Genomic DNA, 23,193 nt, shown 5'->3' with positions numbered 1-23,193 from the left:
TATCCGTCTGTTTGTGTCCATCTACCTATTCATGTATATATATATATATATATATATATATATATATATATATATATATATATATATATATATATATATATGTATATATATATATATATATATATATATATATATATATATAGATAGATAGATAGATAGATAGATAGATATAGAGAGAAAGAGAGTGAGAGAGAGAGAGGTTGATACCCTTTATCGTTGGGTTCAACTCGAGCGTGTGGAGTGCATATCGTAAACATATCATCATGAATTCCCATTAAGTTATCTAACTATTGTTGTGTTACACACGTACGTCCTGTGTGCTTCCCTCAGGTGTTTCAACACTTGTAGGGTACACACAACTGTGCAAGTGTACATTAAACTTGCGAAAAAAGGGAGTTTTTGTTGTATTTACTAAAGCTACGTAGGTTTTTTTAGATCGAAATATTTTGTTTTCGTTATATCATTGGTGGATGCTTATGTAATGCGTATATCAGAGTGATCATACAATAATTTGGCCATTGATGATGACCTCTGCATGACAAAATATTTAGTATTTGTTATCAGTATTTAGCATCATAGATATCATGTATCTTGTCTTGTCCGTGGCCTCGGCTGATTGGCTAAGCATCACACGCAACGCGAGCCTCACGCGGGAGGCGTACCAACGCGTCTGAACCTATGCAGTGGCTTTGACTTTGACTCCTTTAAATAGCTAACCATTAGTGTTTTTCCCTCTCAAAACATGCACCAAGACTGTAAATCAAGTATTCCGCTTTCCCTAGAGGACAATTGAAAATATTTAATGGGAGTCTAACTTTCATATTCACTCGCATAATATGTTGAATATTAATTATATAATCCATTTTGACGAACCCAAACATCGCTCCAGGGAGCGTGAATCATGGTGTTCGGGATGAGTACAGTCGCCGATCAGAGCTCAGTAGTTGTCAGGTTCTCCATATTTGGTAGAATTACTGTTGAGTTTCATCAATAGATGGCAGCAGTAGCAACGATTCAATTTTCGCCTGCATTTCTGTTGTGTACTTAAAAAAAAAAAATAGAAACAGAGGAGTTTATCTGTTGGTAGAATATAGGTATCCTTGTAGAACTGATTATTTAGTTTATTTCCTTCCTTACATCATGTTACATGAATTTGCTACTTTGAAACTGGCTCGATGGCTAAATATGATACCAGACATTCAAACGTTATACGCAAACATGTTTTGTGTCAATCTAGTTACTGACATTCATTTTAGGGATATAACTTTCAGTTAAGTAGATGTATCTCGAATAAAAGTGAATTACATCACTGAATCCACAACAGATAACGCAGTCCTAATCAGCATGACAGAATCCTGGCTCAATGAGAAAGTGATGAATTAAGTAACATTAGAATGATATAAAACATTCAGGGCAGACACGGCCGTATTCGAAGACGGTGGTGTAATTATCTGTCCAGTTCAAAAGACAGTAATGTCAAAAACTTTAAATCTAGGGATTAAATGGGATGCAACTCACTGCATCACACTCATCTTGGCTGGTGTCATGCGGGATCGCTGTTGCACCGATCGATCCTTCATAATCACCAGCATCCGCCCAATCCGTAAATTTCGGCATCTCGATTATGATGATAAATAACCTAACAAGACCAGAGAGACACGAGCTGTTCCCTGGTCCATCAAACGCACTTTGGTACAAGTGCTCGTCCTTCAGAGGGAAAACTTTTTTCTCTTTTTTGTCTGATTTTTGTATCGACGGGGAGGTGATTTCGTGTCCTCTGGCGTCAATATGGGATTTGTTTTTTGGGGTCCTGTCTCTGGCCCATAGCTTAATGCTCCAGCGGAGTCTTGGTGTATGAAAAACATTGTTCTGCATACGTATATAGGTGATTCCAGTCTTCCAGTATCCTTCTGAGTCTGCAAAATTACAGTGGAAAAAAAATATATAGCTTCTAAAAGAGCAGAAACATTGGTCTGCAAAGTATGGTGATCGAATTCAGGATATGTGATTACTGTTTCTATTTAAGAGTTTTACATTCGTGTTGTCCTGTCTTTCTGTGTGGGTTGATGAGAATGTGTAGTGGATGAGTGTAGTAAAATGGTATCGACTGTGTACTGAAGGTGAGGGGATAATGGATATGGCCCTCAGCCCGACACAAAGATTAGTGGCCCCTGCCAAGGGTTCAGACGTCTTATTAACTGTAAATGATCTCTTCATTCTTTTATCACATATGTTATATTTATTTTCCTGAGAGACTAGGATATATTTTATACCCGAGCTATGTCGATTAGTATGTAAAAGTACAATTTAAAAGTGAGTATCAAATTTGAGTAGTTTACCTATAAATGGCTACCATTTTCTCTGGTGAGACTCGTTTTCTATGAAGGTGTTCGTTAGCTGAGCCAATGTGGCTGTCTGTTTGTGTCCTTCCTCGGCCGCCTCCACAAACATAGCCGGGACCAGCAACTGGTTGGCACTGTCATAACACTGGCACAGGCGAGAGGATCTGATCAACGTCCTGTCATCACACAGATATGAATTATCTCTTGTGTATCACGAGTCTGGTGGTGGTAGGGAGTCTGGCAGAGGAGTATGGCTCCAACACTGTCAGCTTCACCTCAGACACCTTCGCCAAGTCAGTGCCAGAGAAGCCGCACTTTGTGATGTTTTATGCACCCTGGTGAGTTAGTGCAGTGTATAAGAACATGTAATATAGCTCTTGTGAAGATTTCAGTGCCATTGTGATGAGTCTTGCCCCATTGATGGGGATGTTCCTCTCCCATGTTTCTGTTATGGACGTTGTTTTGCCGACTTGTTTACGGTCGAGAATATCAGGTTATCTGTCAAGTTTATCTCCGGTGTGATAAGAGCTCTGGATGTTATAGGGGTTTGGTTTTGCTATAGCAGTGGATAGAAGGATTAGCAGAACGTGATTTGAATTGTAACGGTTCCTTCAGTGATATGAACGAGTTCGTTGTTGGGGGGAGGTCATTATGAAGGTCATGGTTAACTGAGCGGGTGCTAAGAAGCATTATTATTAATAGGTAAAACATTCAAAATACTAAAGGATTCTTTTTCTTAACCTTAATTATAGAGTAAATGTTCCCTAGTAGAAAAGTGGAGTAATAGAATAAAGATTCCCTAATAGATAAGGGGAGTAATAGAATAAAGGTTCCCTAGTAGAAAAGGGGACTAACAGAATAAAGGTTCCCTAATAGAAAAGGGGAGTAAGGTACATCTATAGTGAATCTAAGGTGCCCATGATTGAGGGGGGAAACATGGCATATATCATTTTACCCATCATAGAAAAAGTTTGGGCAAGAATTCATTTACTCGCATCGAAAAGTAGTTTTGGGTATTTACTTCTTTCTACAGTGCTGGTCAAGTCTGCACAAAATACAGTAACAATTGTAGAGTATGATTGGTAGCATTATGATTAAATAAGCCGAATTATGTAAAGTGATGGTTCTGTACATCAAGGAAAATGTAAAGTTATTTTATAAAAGTAGATGATGGCCTTGTAAATAACTGCTGAATCTATGAAATCCTCATGTAACCTCTCCAGCAGTTGAAATTCATCTAATTGTTTGATATCCTAATTGATCTGGTCACACCTACATTTAAGCATTAAACATTGGCCAGTGAACGACAGCAGATTAAGTGGCCCGTTGTGCCACTGCCTAACTTCCTCACAAGCAGCCATTCCATCAGCAGACCAGTTTATTGTTAGTATATTTCTGTTATATATTTTGGCTGCTGAGGGAGGACAGCTGTGGTTTTTGTTGGTTCTATAAGATATTTGTATGGGCTTTCCTACTTTTGCATTACTTAAACCTTACATTTTCGATAGTGTACATGATTGTCATTTTGACCACCTCATTGTTAATAATCTGTAATAAGATATGATGCATGAAATAGTACTTTACAAGTCATATTTGCTTTTTGGTAAAAGTCCTATTTAGCTCTGCATTGCTGTTAGCTTTGATTATTGAGTGATTTTGCTGTGTAATGTTTAGAGAATACAATAGCAATTACATAGTATGATTTAGACATGATATTTAATGATGACGAAAAAGGTTGAGGTGGTACTAGTATAAGTATTTGCTGCTTTATTTTCCAATTGGTGCAGCCATGACTGCACTGGGCATTGCCGTGGCAAGTTGTTTATAGTTCTAATATTTACACTTACAGAAGATTTTTGAAAGGTTATTTATAATAGCGATTAACTTTTTTGCAGGTGTGGCCACTGCAAGCGGTTAAGTCCAACTTGGGACGACCTTGGAAAGAAGTACAATTCAGAGGAGGAGGGAGAGATCGTTGTGGGCAAGGTGGATTGTACACAACACACAGCACTTTGCTCTTCTCTGGATGTAACTGGATATCCCACGTAAGACAGTACAAGAAAGTTTTCTTGGAATATAGATTTTGATCTGCAGCATATGGTTCTATGAAACAAATAATAATCTTCAAAGAATGGTCCACATGAAATACTAATAAGCTGTGACATTAGTTTTATGTTTAAAGATATTAACTGAAATTATTAGCCAGGTATTTCAACAATTTGGTGTATAGAATTAGACAGATTATAATTTAGAGTCTTTACATACTCGTATAGAGTGGCCTTAGCAATACTGACCATTGAAAAAGCAATCACTGTTTATAACTGTTCACTTTTTGAATCTCGCCATTGTCACTTGATCTTGACAGAAACCTCTTTAGACAAGCTACCTTGATGTTTTAATGAACTGACTGAATGACCATATCACCTGTACGTAACCATCGTTATCATGTAGGAAATGTCAAAAATATTTGAGACAAAAAATCTGCAAAATTACTTGATGCTGAGCAGACATTTAAGTTTGTCTGTCAGCTGGTGTTACGTTGGCTGACATAGCTGTGTTGACTTGACTGTTTCTTTCATCAACTTGAGCCCCTGACCACCAAAATGCTTAGTTGTGTAACTGATGCATATTTGTTTCCATTTTATGATTAGATACTATACTCTTGTAGAGAATTCGTATCCTGATATGTAGCATGTGATAGTGATTACATTAAATGATTCACTGTGCACTATACAGTTTATACATTTGACTTATTTACATGATTTTCAGATATATTACGTATTCATTACACTTTACGTTCATAATATTAAGATATATACATTTCTCATGATTTATATAAATGTTTCATGGAACAGTGAACCTGAGCCTTTTCCATATAGAGGTCCCTTGGCAACTGTTGAGTTTACATCCCAGGAAGACCTTGTGGTTAGCAAAACCATGGTTGTCAAGGGCCTAAGTTCATGGGAAATGCAGTAAAGGGGAGAGATATACATCAAGTCCTATCATAAACTTTTCAGAACTAGAAATCAGCTGTTATATCTCAGGAGTAACATGTTTATTGTACAGAATTGTAAAGAAATGATGTACCAAATGTGCAGAATAGTAATAAACATTGCAGTATGGATTGATGACAGTAGTTCACTCGCGATGCAGTGTGCTTGGCCTCTGTACTCCCTCAGAGCAGCCAGTCAGCTATACCACACAATAGGCTGTCTCATATTACTTCATGGTTCCTACTGTTGGCTCCCCAACATAAACATGCCTTCCAGCAGCTTCTGCACTTTCACCACATGCAACGGGATTGAATGAGTCCACTTTTCTATCTGGACATCACTTATCTTGCTTTCCTTGGGATAGTACACCTCGTATCCCTACCTTTATTCTTAGTGGCCATATCCAAGTGCACAAAAAACGAGTGATTTTATTAATTTTATTGCAGAACAATATAGAGTTGTTAGTTAATTATTTGAAATTCAAGGATATAGAAAGATCATTAAAAGTAGGAGCTGATTTTAGACAATACATTCGAAATTGTGTGGGTATGTATTGTAAAAATGTAATCTGTTTTCATCAACCTCATATAATTCATGATAGAAAGGATTTACTTTGGTTTTAATGCTGCCACTGCAAAAAGTGTAAGTGATAATATGGGTTTGCACTTATTTGTTGAAATATTCTTTAAGGGAATGAAAAATTTTACAGATATGTTATTCTTTTCAGGTTGAAGCTGTTTAGCAAGGGTATTGAAAGCGGTGTGAAATACAGGGGCCCTAGGGACTTAGCATCATTAGAGAGGTTTATTGCTGAGCAGCTGGGGACTGAGTTGAAGGTCAGTAGAATATAGGATCATAATTAAGAGGAATGCCTGTGAGAATTTAATTGCCCTTCATGACTAGGCTTTCTGTGAGATGGTTTATTCCTGCATTAACAAGTCAGTTCCAGGATTCTGCTCACATGCATTCTGTAGCTTTCACATGTAATGCACTAAAACCACTGCTCCCATTCTCTCTCTCTCTCTCTCTCTCTCTCTCTCTCTCTCTCTCTCTCTATATATATTTTTTTTTATTTTATTATTTTGCTCTGTCGCTGTCTCCTGCGTTTGCGAGGTAGCGCAAGGAAACAGACGAAAGAAATGGCCCAACCCACCCCCATACACATATATATACATACACGTCCACACACGCAAATATACATACCCATACATCTCAATGTACACATATACACACACAGACACATACATATATACCCATGCACACAATTCACACTGTCTGCCTTTATTCATTCCCATCGCCACCTCGCCACACATGGAATACCATCCCCCTCCTCCCTCATGTGTGCGAGGTAGCGCTAGGAAAAGACAACAAAGGCCCCATTCGTTCACACTCAGTCTCTAGCTGTCATGCAATAATGCCCGAAACCACAGCTCCCTTTCCACATCCAGGCCCCACAACTTTCCATGGTTTATCCCAGACGCTTCACATGCCCTGATTCAATCCACTGACAGCACGTCAACCCGGTATACCACATCGATCCAATTCACTCTATTCCTTGCCCGCCTTTCACCCTCCTGCATGTTCAGGCCCCGATCACTCAAAATCTTTTTCACTCCATCTTTCCACCTCCAATTTGGTCTCCCACTTCTCCTCGTTCCCTCCACCTCCGACACATATATTCTCTTGGTCAATCTTTCCTCACTCATTCTCTCCATGTGCCCAAACCATTTCAAAACACCCTCTTCTGCTCTCTCAACCAGGCTCTTTTTATTTCCACACATCTCTCTTACCCTTACATTACTTACTCGATCAAACCACCTTACACCACATATTGTCCTCAAACATCTCATTTCCAGCACATCCACCCTCCTGCGCACAACTCTATCCATAGCCCACGCCTCGCAACCATACAACATTGTTGGAAACACTATTCCTTCAAACATAGCCATTTTTGCTTTCTGAGATAATGTTCTCGACTTCCACACATTCTTCAAGGCTCCCAGGATTTTCGCCCCCTCCCCCACCCTATGATTCACTTCCGCTTCCATGGTTCCATCCGCTGCCAGATCCACTCCCAGATATCTAAAACACTTTACTTCCTCCAGTTTTTCTCCATTCAAACTTACCTCCCAATTGACTTGACCCTCAACCCTACTGTACCTAATAACCTTGCTCTTATTCACATTTACTCTTAACTTTCTTCTTTCACACACTTTACCATATATATTTATATATATTTATATATATATTTATATATGTATATATTTTGCTTTGTCGCTGTCTCTGGTGTTAGCGAGGCAGCGCAAGGAAACAGACGAAAGAATGGCCCAACCCACCCACATACACATGTATATACATATACGTCTACACACGTAAATATACATACCTATACTTCTCAACGTATACATATATATGTATATATACACACACAGAATATACATATATACACATGTACATAATTCATACTGTCTGCCCTTATTAATTCCCAACGTCACCCAGCCACACATGAAATAACAACCCCCTCCCCCCTCATGTGTGCGAGGTAGCGCCAGGAAAAGACAATAAAGGCCACATTCGTTCACGCTCAGTCTCTAGCTGTCATGTAATAATGCACTGAAACCACAGCTCCCTTTCTACATCCAGGCCCCACAATGTTGTGCGTAATCAAGATATTCCTATGAGTCCACAGGGAAAATGAAACACGATAAGTTCCCATGTGCACTTTCGTGTAATAATCACATCATCGGGGGAGACACGAGAGAAATATAAGTCAGCTGATATACATCGAAGAGACGAAGCTAGGATGCCATTTGGTAAACATGTGATTGTCCAAAACATACAACGAGCGTTCATAAACTTATCATTTTACAAATTTTATCAACAATAAAATTATCTAATTTGTATAGACCATCACTAATATTAAGATTATAATTCTTTGTGTATTTGATAATAGAAGATTCCATGATATTTCTCTTGGTAATAGAGTTAGAGTTAATAACTGAGATGCATTACTCCAGTCAGTACAATACTCGGTAAAAAATACTGAAGCATTGCAAACTTTCAGCATCATGAGTCAAAAGTATTGGATGAAATGGCACGTACTCCCTTTACCAAAATATGCATGTATATGAGAGAGAATACAGATTCCAAAGACTAGGTTTTGTTGACCAAATGCCGGATAATATAGGTTTCCTCAGTTATGGAAAAGTGAAGGTAAGCTTTGGAGAAGTGGGAGGGCTTCATGGTACCTAGTTGCTTATACTGATTTTGGTGGCCACAGCATTACTATGACCTTAACTTAGATTTTCTTTACACTTTCTTTTTAATACTAGCTAAAATTGTGAGTACTTTGAGTGAATGTAAGATAATGAGCATGAAAAAAATGTGGTCTAACGTGGTGTTGAGACCAAGCATGAGAATTTCTTTACCTTTATTTCTTTTCTGTGTAGGTTCAGGAATAATTCAATTTAAGATATTTTTCTTTCACAGGCTGGTGAGCAAGCCTCAGTTCCTGAGGCAGTTACTGGTTTATTGGAATATACAGATGTCACCTTCAAGTCCAGTGTACTACATGGCAGGCACTTCATAAAGTTCTATGCTCCTTGGTGTGGGCATTGTCAGGTAAGAGTGATATTTTACTTAACAGTTTTAGTTTGTTTACCTTCCAAATTTATATATTTTTCTTTTTCTTTTTATTATACTTTATTGTTGTCTCCCACGTTAGCAAGGTAGCGCATGGAAACAAACGAAATAATGGCCCAACTCACCCACATACACATGTATATACATATACGCCCACACATGCACATATACATATCTATACATTTCAACATATACATACACAGACATATACATATATACACATGTACATATTTGTACGTGATGCCTTCATCCATTCCCATCACCACCCCGCCACACATGAAATGGCACCCCCCTCCCCCCACGTGTGCGTGAAGTAGCACCATGAAAGACAACAAAGGCCACATTCATTCACACTCAGTCTCTAGCTGACATGTGTAATGCACTGAAACCACAGCCCCCTTTCCACATCCAGGCCCCACAGAACTTTCCATGGTTTACCCCAGATGCTTCGCATGCCCTGGTTCAATCCATTGACAGCACGTCAACCGCGGTATACCACATCACTCCAATTCACTCTATTCCTTGCACGCCTTTCACCCTCCTGTATGTTCAGGCCTTGATTGCTCAAAATCTTTTTCATTCCATCCTGCCTCCTCCAGTTTGGTCTCCCACTACTTCTCATTCCCTCCGCCTCTGACACATATATCCCGTTTATAATTTTCCAAAATGATGAATGTAGAGGTGGGCCAAGTGAGGATATACCCTTTAAGGCTCACTCCTCTGTTCTTAACGCTACCTCTCTAACGTGGGATAAGGCGAATAAGGGAGGTGAATGCAAGAGTTTTGGAAAGAGGGGCAAGTATGAAGTCTGTTGGGGATGAGAGAGCTTGGGAAGTGAGTCAGTTGTTGTTCGCTGATGATACAGCGCTGGTGGCTGATTCATGTGAGAAACTGCAGAAGCTGGTGACTGAGTTTGGTAAAGTGTGTGAAAGAAGAAAGTTAAGAGTAAATGTGAATAAGAGCATGGTTATTAGGTACAGTAGGGTTGAGGGTCAAGTCAATTGGGAGGTAAGTTTGAATGGAGAAAAACTGGAGGAAGTAAAGTGTTTTAAATATCTGGGAGTGGATCTGGCAGCGGATGGAACCATGGAAGCGGAAGTGGATCATAGGGTGGGGGAGGGGGCAAAAATCCTGGGAGCCTTGAAGAATGTGTGGAAGTCGAGAACATTATCTCAGAAAGCAAAAATGGGTATGTTTGAAGGAATAGTGGTTCCAACAATGTTGTATGGTTGCGAGGCTTGGGCTATGGATAGAGTTGTGCGCAGGAGGATGGATGTGCTGGAAATGAGATGTTTGAGGACAATGTGTGGTGTGAGGTGGTTTGATCGAGTAAGTAACGTAAGGGTAAGAGAGATGTGTGGAAATAAAAAGAGCGTGGTTGAGAGAGCAGAAGAGGGTGTTTTGAAATGGTTTGGGCACATGGAGAGAATGAGTGAGGAAACATTGACCAAGAGGATATATGTGTCGGAGGTGGAGGGAACGAGGAGAAGTGGGAGACCAAATTGGAGGTGGAAAGATGGAGTGAAAAAGATTTTGTGTGATCGGGGCCTGAACATGCAGGAGGGTGAAAGGAGGGCAAGGAATAGAGTGAATTGGAGCGATGTGGTATACCGGGGCTGACGTGCTGTCAGTGGATTGAATCAAGGCATGTGAAGCGTCTGGGGTAAACCATGGAAAGCTGTGTAGGTATGTATATTTGCATGTGTGGACATATGCATATACATGTGTATGGGGGGGGGTTGGGCCATTTCTTTCGTCTGTTTCCTTGTGCTACCTCGCAAACGTGGGAGACAGCGACAAAGTAAAAATATATATATATATATATATATATATATATATATATATATATATATATATATATATATATATATATATCCCTGGGGATAGGGGAGAAAGAATACTTCCCACGTATTCCCTGCGTGTCGTAGAAGGCGACTAAAAGGGGAGGGAGCGGGGGGCTGGAAATCTTCCCCTCTCGTTTTTTTTTTTAATTTTCCAAAAGAGGGAACAGAGAACGAGGCCAGGTGGGGATATTCCCTCAGAGGCCCAGTCCTCTATTCTTAACGCTACCTTGTTAACGCGGGAAATGGCGAATAGTTTGAAAGAAAAGAAAGAATATATATATATATATATATATATATATATATATATATATATATATATATATATTTATTTTTATTATACTTTGTCGCTGTCTCCCACGTTTCCTTGCACTACCTCGCAAACGCGGGAGACAGCGACAAAGTATAATAAATAAGTTGTTGTTCGCTGATGATACAGCGCTGGTGGCTGATTCATGTGAGAAACTGCAAAAGCTGGTGACTGAGTTTGGTAAAGTGTGTGGAAGAAGAAAGTTAAGAGTAAATGTGAATAAGAGCAAGTTTATTAGGTACAGTAGGGTTGAGGGTCAAGTCAGTTGGGAGGTGAGTTTGAATGGAGAAAAACTGGAGGAAGTGAAGTGTTTTAGATATCTGGGAGTGGATCTGGCAGCGGATGGAACCATGGAAGCGGAAGTGGATCATAGGGTGGGGGAGAGGGCGAAAATTCTGGGGGCCTTGAAGAATGTGTGGAAGTCGAGAACATTATCTCGGAAAGCAAAAATGGGTATGTTTGAAGGAATAGTGGTTCCAACAATGTTGTATGGTTGCGAGGCATGGGCTATGGATAGAATAGTGCGCAGGAGGATGGATGTGCTGGAAATGAGATGTTTGAGGACAATGTGTGGTGTGAGGTGGTTTGATCGAGTGAGTAACGTAAGGGTAAGAGAGATGTGTGGAAATAAAAAGAGCGTGGTTGAGAGAGCAGAAGAGGGTGTTTTGAAGTGGTTTGGGCACATGGAGAGAATGAGTGAGGAAAGATTGACCAAGAGGATATATGTGTCGGAGGTGGAGGGAACGAGGAGAAGAGGGAGACCAAATTGGAGGTGGAAAGATGGAGTGAAAAAGATTTTGTGTGATCGGGGCCTGAACATGCAGGAGGGTGAAAGGAGGGCAAGGAATAGAGTGAATTGGAGCGATGTGGTATACCGGGGTTGACGTGCTGTCAGTGGATTGAATCAAGGCATGTGAAGCGGCTGGGGTAAACCATGGAAAGCTGTGTAGGTGTGTATATTTGCGTGTGTGGACGTATGTATATACATGTGTATGGGGGTGGGTTGGGCCATTTCTTTCATCTGTTTCCTTGCGCTACCTCGCAAACGCGGGAGACAGCGACAAAGTATAATAAAAAAAAAAAATATATATATATATATATATATATATATATATATATATATATATATATATATATATATATATATGTTTTATGTGATTATATTGGTTGTGCTTATAAGCAAGTCTCACTGCCATAAATATTTTCTTTCAAACATGTTTGCTATTTCCCATGTCAGCAAAGTAGCATTAAGTGCAGGTGACTAAGCATGAGGAAAAAATTCATGCTTAGCTCCTTTTTTTTTCTATATGACACACAGGGGATGCATGAACATTATTTTATCTCTCCCATTCCAGGGATAATGTTAATCTTTTCTTTCATACATATATATGCTGTTTCTCATGTCAGAGCAGATGACTAAGCTTTACAGGTAAATATATTTGCTTGACTCCTTCCTTGTTTGAGGAAAGAGTTAGTGCTTTGGTTAGGTTTGTTGAATATTCTTCCTTGCATTGAGAAATTATGGGAATGTCTTGGTCTTTTCAGTTTGTTATACTATTAATTAGATAAGGCAAAGAAGTCTTTGTGAAACAGGAAAAAGAAAATAGTTCAGCTTTTGATCAATGTAATTCGCCTTTATCAGGAAGGAATCTTGTGCATTACTGCACATAAGCTTCCATTCATCTTTCTCCTCTTGATTTTATTCTCATTGTTCCATTGTTGAAACTTTGTTCTTTTCTCAGTATTTATGAGACTTTGATATGGGTGCAATTTTCAGATATATAACACCAGTGTTTCCATGCCATTGATGTATTGTCAGCTGTTGTATTGTAAAGGATATGACCATTTATAATATGGCTACATTGTGTAAAATTCATTCTGAAGGGATAAGATTTGCAAGCTTCACATTTTTGAGAATGCTTTATCTCCTGAAACATTTGTAGCTATACTACATCCTTTGTGTTCCCCTGTGGCACTTTTATGGTTCCTTCTTTACTTACCTACATTTCTTATTACATCAGTATAAATAAAACTTAGTTTCTCAAATCTGGAACTTTTACAGATTTCTTTGGATTATGTGTGGCCTTATCTTAAAATATTTAAATTATCACTGTCTTTCTATCCAACCAGAGACTTGCCCCTGCCTGGGAATCATTAGCCAAGTCGTTTGAACATGACCATTCAGTAAAGATAGGAAAACTTGACTGTACTCGATACCAAGACATTTGCAATGAATATGAGGTGAAGGGATACCCGACACTGCTGTGGATTGAAGATGGCAAAAAGGTATGGATATGTGTTTTGAACTGTTATTAATTTGACGAGTTCTTAATTGGTTGGAGGATTCTTTACCTTTCGTGTTAAGTTGATGCCCCTGTATTCATTAACTACTTAAATGGTCTTGACATAATTTTTTGTTTTTATCTTTGTTCACCATTTCCCATTTTATTGAAGTAGTGTCAGGAACTGATGAACAGCCCCATTTGGTCTCATCCACTCTCAGCTCTGTAGTCATGCATAATTCATTGAAACCAGGGTTCACATGATATAGTTTCATTATTGTTAATATTATTTTTATTGATATATTTTATTTTTATTTTGCTTTGTCGCTGTCAGCGAGGTAGCGCAAGGAAACAGATGAAAGAATGGCCCAACCCACCCACATACACATGTATATACATACATGTCCACACATGCAAAAATACATACCTATACATCTCAACGTATACATATATATACACACACAGACATATACATATATGCACATGTACATAATTCATACTGGCTGCCTTTATTCATTCCCATTGCCACCCTGCCACACATGAAATAAAAACCCCCTTCCCCCCCTGCATGTGTGTGATATTATTGATATTTCTTTCTTTCAAACTATTCGCCATTTCCCGCGTTAGCGAGGTAGCGTTAAGAACAGAGGACTGGGCCTTTGAGGGAATATCCTCACGTGGCCCCCTTCTCTGTTCCTTCTTTTGATATTATTATTATTATATTATTATATTATTATTATATGATAGAGTTGATAGAGATGCTATGTGGAAGGCATTAAGAGTATATGGTGTGGGAGGCAAGTTGTTAGAAGCAGTGAAAAGTTTTTATCAAGGATGTAAGGCATGTGTACGTGTAGGAAGAGAGGAAACTGATTGGTTCTCAGTGAATGTAGGTTTGCGGCAGGGGTGTGTGATGTCTCCATGGTTGTTTAATTTGTGTATGGATGGGGTTGTTAGGGAGGTGAATGCAAGGGTTTTGGAAAGAGGGGCAAGTATGCAGTCTGTTGTGGATGAGAGAGCTTGGGAAGTGAGTCAGTTGTTGTTCGCTGATGATACAGCACTGGTGGCTGATTCATGTGAAAAACTGCAGAAGCTGGTGACTGAGTTTGGTAAAGTGTGTGAAAGAAGAAAGTTGAGAGTAAATGTGAATAAGAGCAAGGTTATTAGGTACAGTAGGGTTGAGGGTCAAGTCAATTGGGAGATGTTTGAATGGAGAAAAACTGGAGGAAGTGAAGTGTTTTAGATATCTGGGAGTGGATTTGGCAGTAGATGGAACCATGGTAGTGGAAGTGAATCATAGGGTGGGGGAGGGGGGGCAAAAATTCTGGGAGCCTTGAAGAATGTGTGGAAGTCGAGAACTTTATCTCGGAAATCAAAAATGGGTATGTTTGAAGGAATAGTGGTTCCAACAATGTTGTATGGTTGCGAGGTGTGGGCTATGGATAGAGTTGTGTGGAGGAGGTGGATGTGCTGGAAATGAGATGTTTGAGGACAATATGTGGTGTAAGGTGGTTTGATCGAGTAAGTAATGATAGGCTAAGAGAGATGAGTGGTAATAAAAAGAGTGTGGTTGAGAGAGCAGAAGAGGGAGTTTTGAAATGGTTTGGTCACATGGAGAGAATGAGTGAGGAAACATTGACCAGGTGGAGGGAACGAGGAGAAGTGGGAGACCAAATTGGAGGTGGAAAGATGGAGTGAAAAAGATTTTGAGTGATCGGGTCCTGAACATGCAGGAGGGTGAAAGGCGTGCAAGGAATAGAGTGAATTGGAACGATGTGGTATACCGGGGTCGACGTGCTGTGAATGGATTGAACCAGGGCATGTGAAGCATCTGGGGTAAACCATGGAAAGTTCTGTGGGGCCTGGATGTGGAAAGGGAGCTGTGGTTTCGGTGCATTATTACATGACAGCTAGAGACTGAGTGTGAACGAATGGGGCCTTTGTTGTCTTCCTAGCGCTACCTCATGCACATGAGGGGGGAAGGGGTTGTTATTGCATGTGTGGCGGGGTGGCGATGGAAATGAATAAAGGCAGACTATGAATTATGTACATGTGTATATATGTATATGTCTGTGTGTGTATATATATGTATACGTTGAGGTGTATAGGTATATATATTTGCGTGTGTGGACGTGTATGTATATACATGTGTATGTGGGTGGGGTGGGCTATTCTTTCGTCTGTTTCCTTGCGCTACCTCACTAACGTGGGAGACAGTGACAAAGCAAAATAAATGATAAATAAATATGAATTATTATTATTATTATTATTATTATTATTATTGCCAGACGCTATGGGCTTCCAGTGAAGAGCAATGTATACAAGCCTTTTTAAATCAATTCTGTCCTAACTCCTCCGGATGCAGGCCCAGGTTCACATTTTTTGTTTGCTAGGATTCTCCAATAGTTTGGTGGTCCCTGAGTGTATACTGACATAGTAAAGGGCATAGGGATCAAGTTTTCCCTTTAAGTTCAGTTCATTGCATAACATTGAATATCAGGGGGTCTGCACAAAGTTTGTGTGATTCCATCAATGCTGTTCAATCCGTTCTTATCGATTTAAGGGATTTTGCAGAAACATTAAGCATGGTTCTGCAGTCTATTAAGCTGGTGATAGCCACTGATCAAAGGGACAGTACTAGCTTGTTGGATAAGTTCTCGAAATACCTAGGATGTTTGTTGATTAATTCCTCGCTTCCAAGCACATGAACATGGAAGGCTCCCAAATTTTCGCCCCCTCCCCCACCCCATGATCCACCTCCGCTTCCATGGTTCCATCCGCTGACAGATCCACTCCCAGATATCTAAAACACTTCACTTCCTCCAGTTTTTCTCCATTCAAACTCACCTCCCAATTGACTTGACCCTCAACCCTACTGTACCTAATTATTATTATTATTATTATTATTATTACTATGAACAATGGTAAAGAAGAGGGAAGAGGAGATGGAGTGACCATTTTGAAGGACTAATGAATGTTTTAGATGGCAGAGGGAGCATTTGGGATGTGGAAGTGAAAGTAATGAGAGAGCTATAGCTATGGGCTTAGTGAAAAGAGAAGATGTGATGAAAGCCTTTTGTAAGATGAAGTTCAGTTGAATTTCAAGAGGAATGAGGTGACAGTGTTGTTATTTGGTTTGCTAGGATTTTCATTGCAAATATGGTTTAAGGTTAGGTGCCTGAGGATGTATAATGTCATAGTACAAGGGCAAGGGATACCAAAAGTATGTTCAGTTTAGAGGTATAAGTTTATTGAGTATACATGGTATATAGGGGGGTCTGCAGCAAGTTTGTGTGATGTCATTATGGCTGTTCAATCCGTTTATGGATGGGTTGATGAGGGAGGTGATTGCCTAGGAAAAAAGGATGGTTCTGCAGTCTTTTAGGGGTGGTGAAGGCCTTGAATAAAAGGTAGGGAGAGTGACTGCTTGGTTGGAGTTAAGTCGGAGAGAACCTAGAGCATGTTGAGTGTTTTACATTCCTGGGCGTAGACAAGGCAGCAAGGAGAACCATGGAAGCTGAAGTGATTCTTAGGATGGGTGAGGGGGCAAACATCCTGAGAGCATTTTAGAAATGTGTGAAATGGCAAGTCACTACCTAGAAGGGCTAGGATGGGCATGTTAAAAGGTAGAAGAGTTCTGATGGATGTTTTGTATGGATGCAAAGTGTAGTCTCTAGATGAGAATGTATAGGAAATGCAGTGTTTACAGATGATATGTGATATGAGGGATGGTTCATAATGTAAGAGTGTGGATAAGAGAGCTGAAGTGGGTGTACTGAAAAGGTTTTGACTTATGGAGAGATTTTGTCAGAAGTGGAGGAGATAAGGAGAAAGGGGAAGTCACATTGGAGATGGAGGGATGGCGTGAAGAAGGTTTTGAGTGCTCGGGGCCTAAACATGGAGTAAGGTGTGAAGCATGCAGGCATACAGTGAAATGAAACTGCTATTTAGGGGGCGATGTGCTGTCAGTGGACTTAACCAGGGCATGTGAAACTGCCACAGGAAAGTATAGGAAAGTCTATGGGGCCTGGTTTTGGAAAAGGGGCTGTGGTTTTGGTGTATCACTCATGATAACTAGAGTGGTTGGAAGCAAGAGACCATATTTCATCTGTTCCTGTTGCTACCTCACTGACATGAGAAAGAGAAAAGTATTAGAAAATTATACTTCTTGATCCTTAAGTCATCTTTCTTTACAAGAAAATATTTGTTTGCAGATTGAGAAATACAGTGGCGATCGTAGTCATGAAGATTTAAAGAAATTTGCAGTTGGCATGCTAAGTGACAGTGCTAGTGACCAGCAGAAGGAAGACACAGATGAGCCACAACCTCCTGTTATTGTTCTCACTTCTGAAAATTTTGAAAATGCCATTGAAAGAGGATATACACTAGTGAAGTTCTTCGCTCCATGGTATGTTAATTTTCATGGCTTAAAAAGAGCTTGCTGTATGAATGATGTTCTATACTATACAACAGTGTGTACTTTATATTTCTAGCCAAGTCTTCTAAGGATTGGAGTTGTATCGTTTTCAACCTGTACTTCTCTTTGTGTGGTAATTATAATTGTTTACTTATATCTCAAGATTTTTAAGTATTAGAAACATGATGTTGCACATAAATACCAAGAAATTCCACCTCTCACTTTTTGTGAAGAATTCAAGTAGTACCCACGTCATCCACCTCTTTGTGTTGGAATTGCATATTTGATGTTTAATGGGGTATAGGGCTTTTGAGTTACACATATGCTCTGAATGCATTTTGTTTACTACTTACCCTTTGACACTATCATTTTTGTTTTCTACTTTGCAAAAGGTAAACTGATCTCCAGATATGTTGGTATCTTAATTTGTTTGGGATATGTGGGGACATTCTGTCCATAAATCACTCCTTGTCATACATAACACTTGACATCACTTAACTCATACATCTCATTGTAGATTTTTCTGCAGTGTGCTAGACCTGCCTTTTGGCAAACTAGTAGGAGCAGCAGATAGAATTAGTAGATTGAAACATTAGACAGTAGCAGCATTAGGTAGAAACATTAGCTGGAAGTAGTTGGCTGGAACATTAGGTAAAAGTATTGGTTGGAACATTAGGTATGAGCCTCTTAAAACTGCACTAGAGTTGTTCTAACACTGGCCTGTTATAGGTGGGGCACTAGAGGCTAAAAAGCAGCACTTGAGGTTACCAGTTGTGGAGACTTTTGTTGTGGCCACCCCCATGAGGAAGTTGCCAAGGCTAACAGGTGTCAGAGACTTAAATAGATAGTCACAACATGGAAGATGGACATGGCTCCATTGCATAAAGGTATTTTTTTTTTTTTTTTGTCATTGTGGTATAAATGAAATATCAGTTCATCATCTTGATATTGCCACAAATTTTTCCATCAATACACCTGCAGATGTATGAATCTACTATGTCTCAGAATTTATGTACATCATATTGTACTTGTGATGGCTTGATAAATAAGTATCTTATGATAAATAGATATCATAATGTAAGCTCTCGTAATACTGGAGAACTTAGAAACGAACTTTCCAGTGGGGAAATATTCCTTATATGCCACAAGGTTGTGTAAGTCTTGCAATTTGCAATTTTTTTTAGTTCAAAATGGTGGGAAATATAGTATTAATAGATATTATTCTTCTGGGTATCTTTGGACTCTGTAATTATTCAAGTGCACTAGAATACCTCTTTCTTACAGTAGACCGAGCTTCTGGGATTGCCGAATGGAGATGTGTTTATAAATGTTTTGTAGGAATTATGTGTATATATTTTTTTTTTGCTATAATTGAATATTTTGATTGAATTGTTCTTTACTGGTTCGAGATAATTTTGGATTACTGTATGCTCTTGCCAGCTTTACTGAAGACCCAGGATTTCTTCAGACCACAATGGTTTCTTCAAATTAGTGACCATGCACTTGATAAATAAGAACATTATTACTCTTTTGTTGTAGGTGTGGCCATTGCAAACGCATGGCTCCGATATATGAAGAGTTGGGTCGCAAGTTTGTTGGCCATGACAAAGTGAAGATTGCTAAGGTGGATTGCACACAGGAGGTGAACAGAGGACTATGCAGTGAACAAAATGTGAGTTGACTTTCAGACATTTTATGGATATGTAGGCACAGAATTAAGGAAAAATCCTGACTCGCATTTTAAATGGTAGCCTTGGTACAGAGACTCCATCACAGAGTTCACAAAGAATTGTAAATATCCTCCCCTCCCTACAAAGGTTTCCTTATGAAATAGTAGATTATCATTTGAAAGGAACCGTACCTTAAAAAATGTCCCATTATTACCTTTTTGTTGGCTTAGTTTCATATGTAAGCATCCAGTGGAGGATGTTAATGATGTGTTTGACTGCTCCTGATGATAGAAAGATGTGGTTAATTATATTTCTTTCAGGTAAACTTGATTTCTTATTGTACTCTTATTCATAGTAAGGCAGGTAGTGTCAGTGGTGAATAATTTAAACATATTTAGAAATGTGTCACCTTTCACAGTAAAATTCAGTGCGAAGGAGATTGGCTGGCAAGTGTGGGTGGGGAAATATTGAAGGATTTGTTTTTTCATTATAGTGAAGTCTAATCTTATTTCATACACAACCACAGCACTGTTGGTGAATAAGATGAATATGTGTAGTATTACAGCTTTCACACTAAATAAAAGTGTGAGATTGAGGTGCTGGGATGGTTTAGGTTTAGGTATGTATGAGGTGTATTTTATAATTTTACAAAGGTTATTTTCCCAAAGTTCAGACTCATATTCTGTTCCCTGAGCTACACAAGTAAAGGGATTGTTAGAAAACAATTGCTAGTGGGAAGTAAATCCATGAAAGAAACTGAATTATATATTCATTAACTGATGCATATTCTTTTCACAGGTAAATGGGTTCCCAACATTGTATCTGTACAAGGATGCCAATAACATAGGAGAATACAATGGGGATCGATCTTTAGATGACATGGCCTCCTTCATCACCAGAAACTTGGAACATGATGAGCTTTAGACTATTGGGACATAGCCAGAAATAATGTCTCCTAAACTGTAGTTTTTGAATTTGACAAGCGAGAAAGTGTACCCACTGGCTGGCTAGTGAGGTGTTGAACTAGAAAGATCATTTTTTAACCTATAAGGATCTCATCATACAAGTTTTTCAGAATACTGCTATAAAATTAGTTGAATCCCAGTACTCCAAATGCACATTGATACAAGATTAATACTAGTATATGAACCTGTAGCTCAAAATTGTTCCTTAACATCTCTGAAATACAAACTTAAGTAATGGATCACCACATACAGTTTTGTTGTACGCCCATATCACTTGTGAAGTCTTATCTGCTCACAATAGAGTTATGTAGAAGAGTGAATAAGGATAGCAGAATACTTGTTGGTTTGTGTCCCTGAAAGCCAAAATTATGTTTTTTTTATATGCTTAGTATCCGTCTTCCGCATCAGCGAGGTAGTGCAAGGAAACAGATGAAAGAAGATTTAGTGTTATAATCTTATAAAATCAGTGCCAAGTTGGCTTTTGAGTGTTTTCATAAGTGACTTAAGGAATGCTTTGCCCTGGATATATTATTTTAAGTGTATTCAGAGGAGTGCAAGAGATGTGAGGAAGTTGATCTTAGTTAACTTGAAAGAGTTGAGTTCCTAAGTTGTTGTTGAAGCCCACCTGTTCATATTTGCCCAGCCAGTAGACATCAGGTGTCCAGTAGCATCCACTGGTTACTGTTAGAGATATGTTGTAAAGGAAATTCTGAAGAGCTGCTTGTGTTTGGTGAAAGTGCAGCAACTGGCCAGTGTGACGTATGAGTTGGTTAAAGGCAGTGCTGATATGGCTGAGCAAGTGATGTGGCTTTGCATTTTGGTATTGTAATTTCATACCAATTTTGGTGAATAGGCATAAAGAATTTTGATAGTATATCTCAAGAAGAGATTAAGCACACACACAAAAAAAGCCTTTTGCACTTTAAATTGTTCTGTTGTTTTTAAGTTCTTAAAGGGCCAACTTAATTTTGAGAAGCAGCTCTTGCTTGTCATTTGAGTGTTTTTGGTTGTTTTTGTCAACATTTTTCCATTTTAATATGTTACAAAGTAGGTGCTTTTTGTATGTATATATAGATTTACTTTTTTTTCATATTTGATGACTGTTTCCTACGTGAGTGAGGTAGTGCTAGAAAGAGACAAATCTGCTCACGTACACATACATATATACATATGTGCGTATTCATACTTGCTCACCATCATCCATTCCCAGTTCCACCCTGCCTGAAATGTGTGAAAGGAAACATTACATATACATTCTCCCATACACCTGATTGGTGCACCCTTTCTGCGAGGTAGCACCAGGAAATAGATGAAGAAAGGCCATATCCATACGCAAGCTGTTGTGTAATGCATGGAAACCTTGCCTCCCTATCCAGACCCCACAGGCCTTTCTATGGTTTACGCTGGACGTTTCACGTGCCCTGGTTCAGTCCATTGACATCATGTTGACCCCATTTTACCACATCATTCCAATTCACTCTTATATGCATGCCTTTCACCCTCCAGCCTGAAAATGCAGGTGTTCATAGTCATCTTTTTCGCAACCCTTACACTTAACTATTCACATCTCTCAGTCCCTTGCATCTGTTCCTTTTAAGTACTGCCCACATGCCTCTCATTTCTTTTTCACTAGAGACATTAATTAATCACACCATTTGCTACCCTTTTTAATCTTACCGACTTCTACCTTTTACATGCTTATCTGTTTTTGTACAATATATGTAAGTGCTTTCATGCTGTGTAAATCATGTTAAGATAGGTTTAATTTTTCTTCTAAGTCATCTGAAGTTTTTTTTGTTTATTGGGATTTTTCTGCATAACATGAAAGTTCAAAGTGTGTAAACATGTTTGGATTATGAGAATAAACATATATTTCCCTTTTTGGAAAGGATCACAATTATTTGTGTGATCAAGTTTATTACCTAAGGGTCCACAGGGAAAATGAAACAGGTCAAGTTCCCAATCACATCATCAGGGGAGAGACGAGAGAAATGTAAGTCAGTTGATATACAACGTAGACAAAGCTAGGACGCCATTTGGTAAACATGCCATTGTCAAAGGCAATGGTATGTTTACCAAATGGCGTCTTAGTCGTGTTAAATTTTCCCCGTGGACCCTTAGGTATATTACTCTGTGTAATCGCCTATAGCTCCCTTCAGGAACATATATTGTTTGTGCCAAAATTTAGATACTTTATTGCAAGACAAAATGGCAGAATTAATGGTCTAGAATGTTATGATCAGAATGCATATTTATTTGCATAATTCCCTGTTAAAAATTATTACTTTCCTTGTCCATACATCATTTCCCCCTTTGTGTAATTACCTAAAGCTCCCTTGAATATATAGTTTGTGCCAAAATTCAGACTTTTGGCAGAATTAATATATAGTTGCATAATTCCTTGGTAAAAAAAAAAAAATTGCTATCCTTTCCCATACATAATTTTCAACAATAGTTGTGAAGTATATTCTCCACATTACTATGTACTGTTGATTTTTATACTGTAACTTTAGCCTTTTGATACAGTTTCATTATATATCAAAACTTGTGGAGAGTTGTTGCAATGTGTTAAAATTTGCATATTGTGTACTTGCAAAAATTAAAAACTTAATATAACTTTTTAGGTGCAAAGCATATCTGCATTTTCATCAGTGAAATGCCAGTGCATGCTGTATATTGCATTACTTTCATTTACCCTTAAACTTTTTATATATGTATATAGGGAAAAAAA

General features: G+C 38.8%; 1 protein-coding gene across 1 annotated transcript; it reads left to right on the top strand.

The window, feature by feature from the left end:
* The first annotated feature begins 2,398 nt into the window (after positions 1-2,398).
* Positions 2,399-23,078, top strand: prtp (thioredoxin domain-containing protein pretaporter). Its single transcript, XM_071671074.1, has 8 exons — positions 2,399-2,680; positions 4,238-4,387; positions 6,063-6,171; positions 8,825-8,956; positions 13,259-13,414; positions 17,625-17,818; positions 19,367-19,499; positions 20,296-23,078. The coding sequence occupies exons 1-8, from the start codon at positions 2,535-2,537 to the stop codon at positions 20,419-20,421; spliced, it is 1,146 nt and encodes a 381-aa protein (XP_071527175.1). The 5' UTR covers positions 2,399-2,534; the 3' UTR covers positions 20,422-23,078.
* The last annotated feature ends 115 nt before the right edge of the window (positions 23,079-23,193 follow it).

The sequence above is a fragment of the Panulirus ornatus genome, chromosome 16 (genome assembly GCF_036320965.1).
Source record: "Panulirus ornatus isolate Po-2019 chromosome 16, ASM3632096v1, whole genome shotgun sequence".
Lineage (NCBI taxonomy): Eukaryota > Metazoa > Arthropoda > Malacostraca > Decapoda > Palinuridae > Panulirus > Panulirus ornatus.
This window is presented reverse-complemented; position numbering and strand designations above follow the sequence as displayed.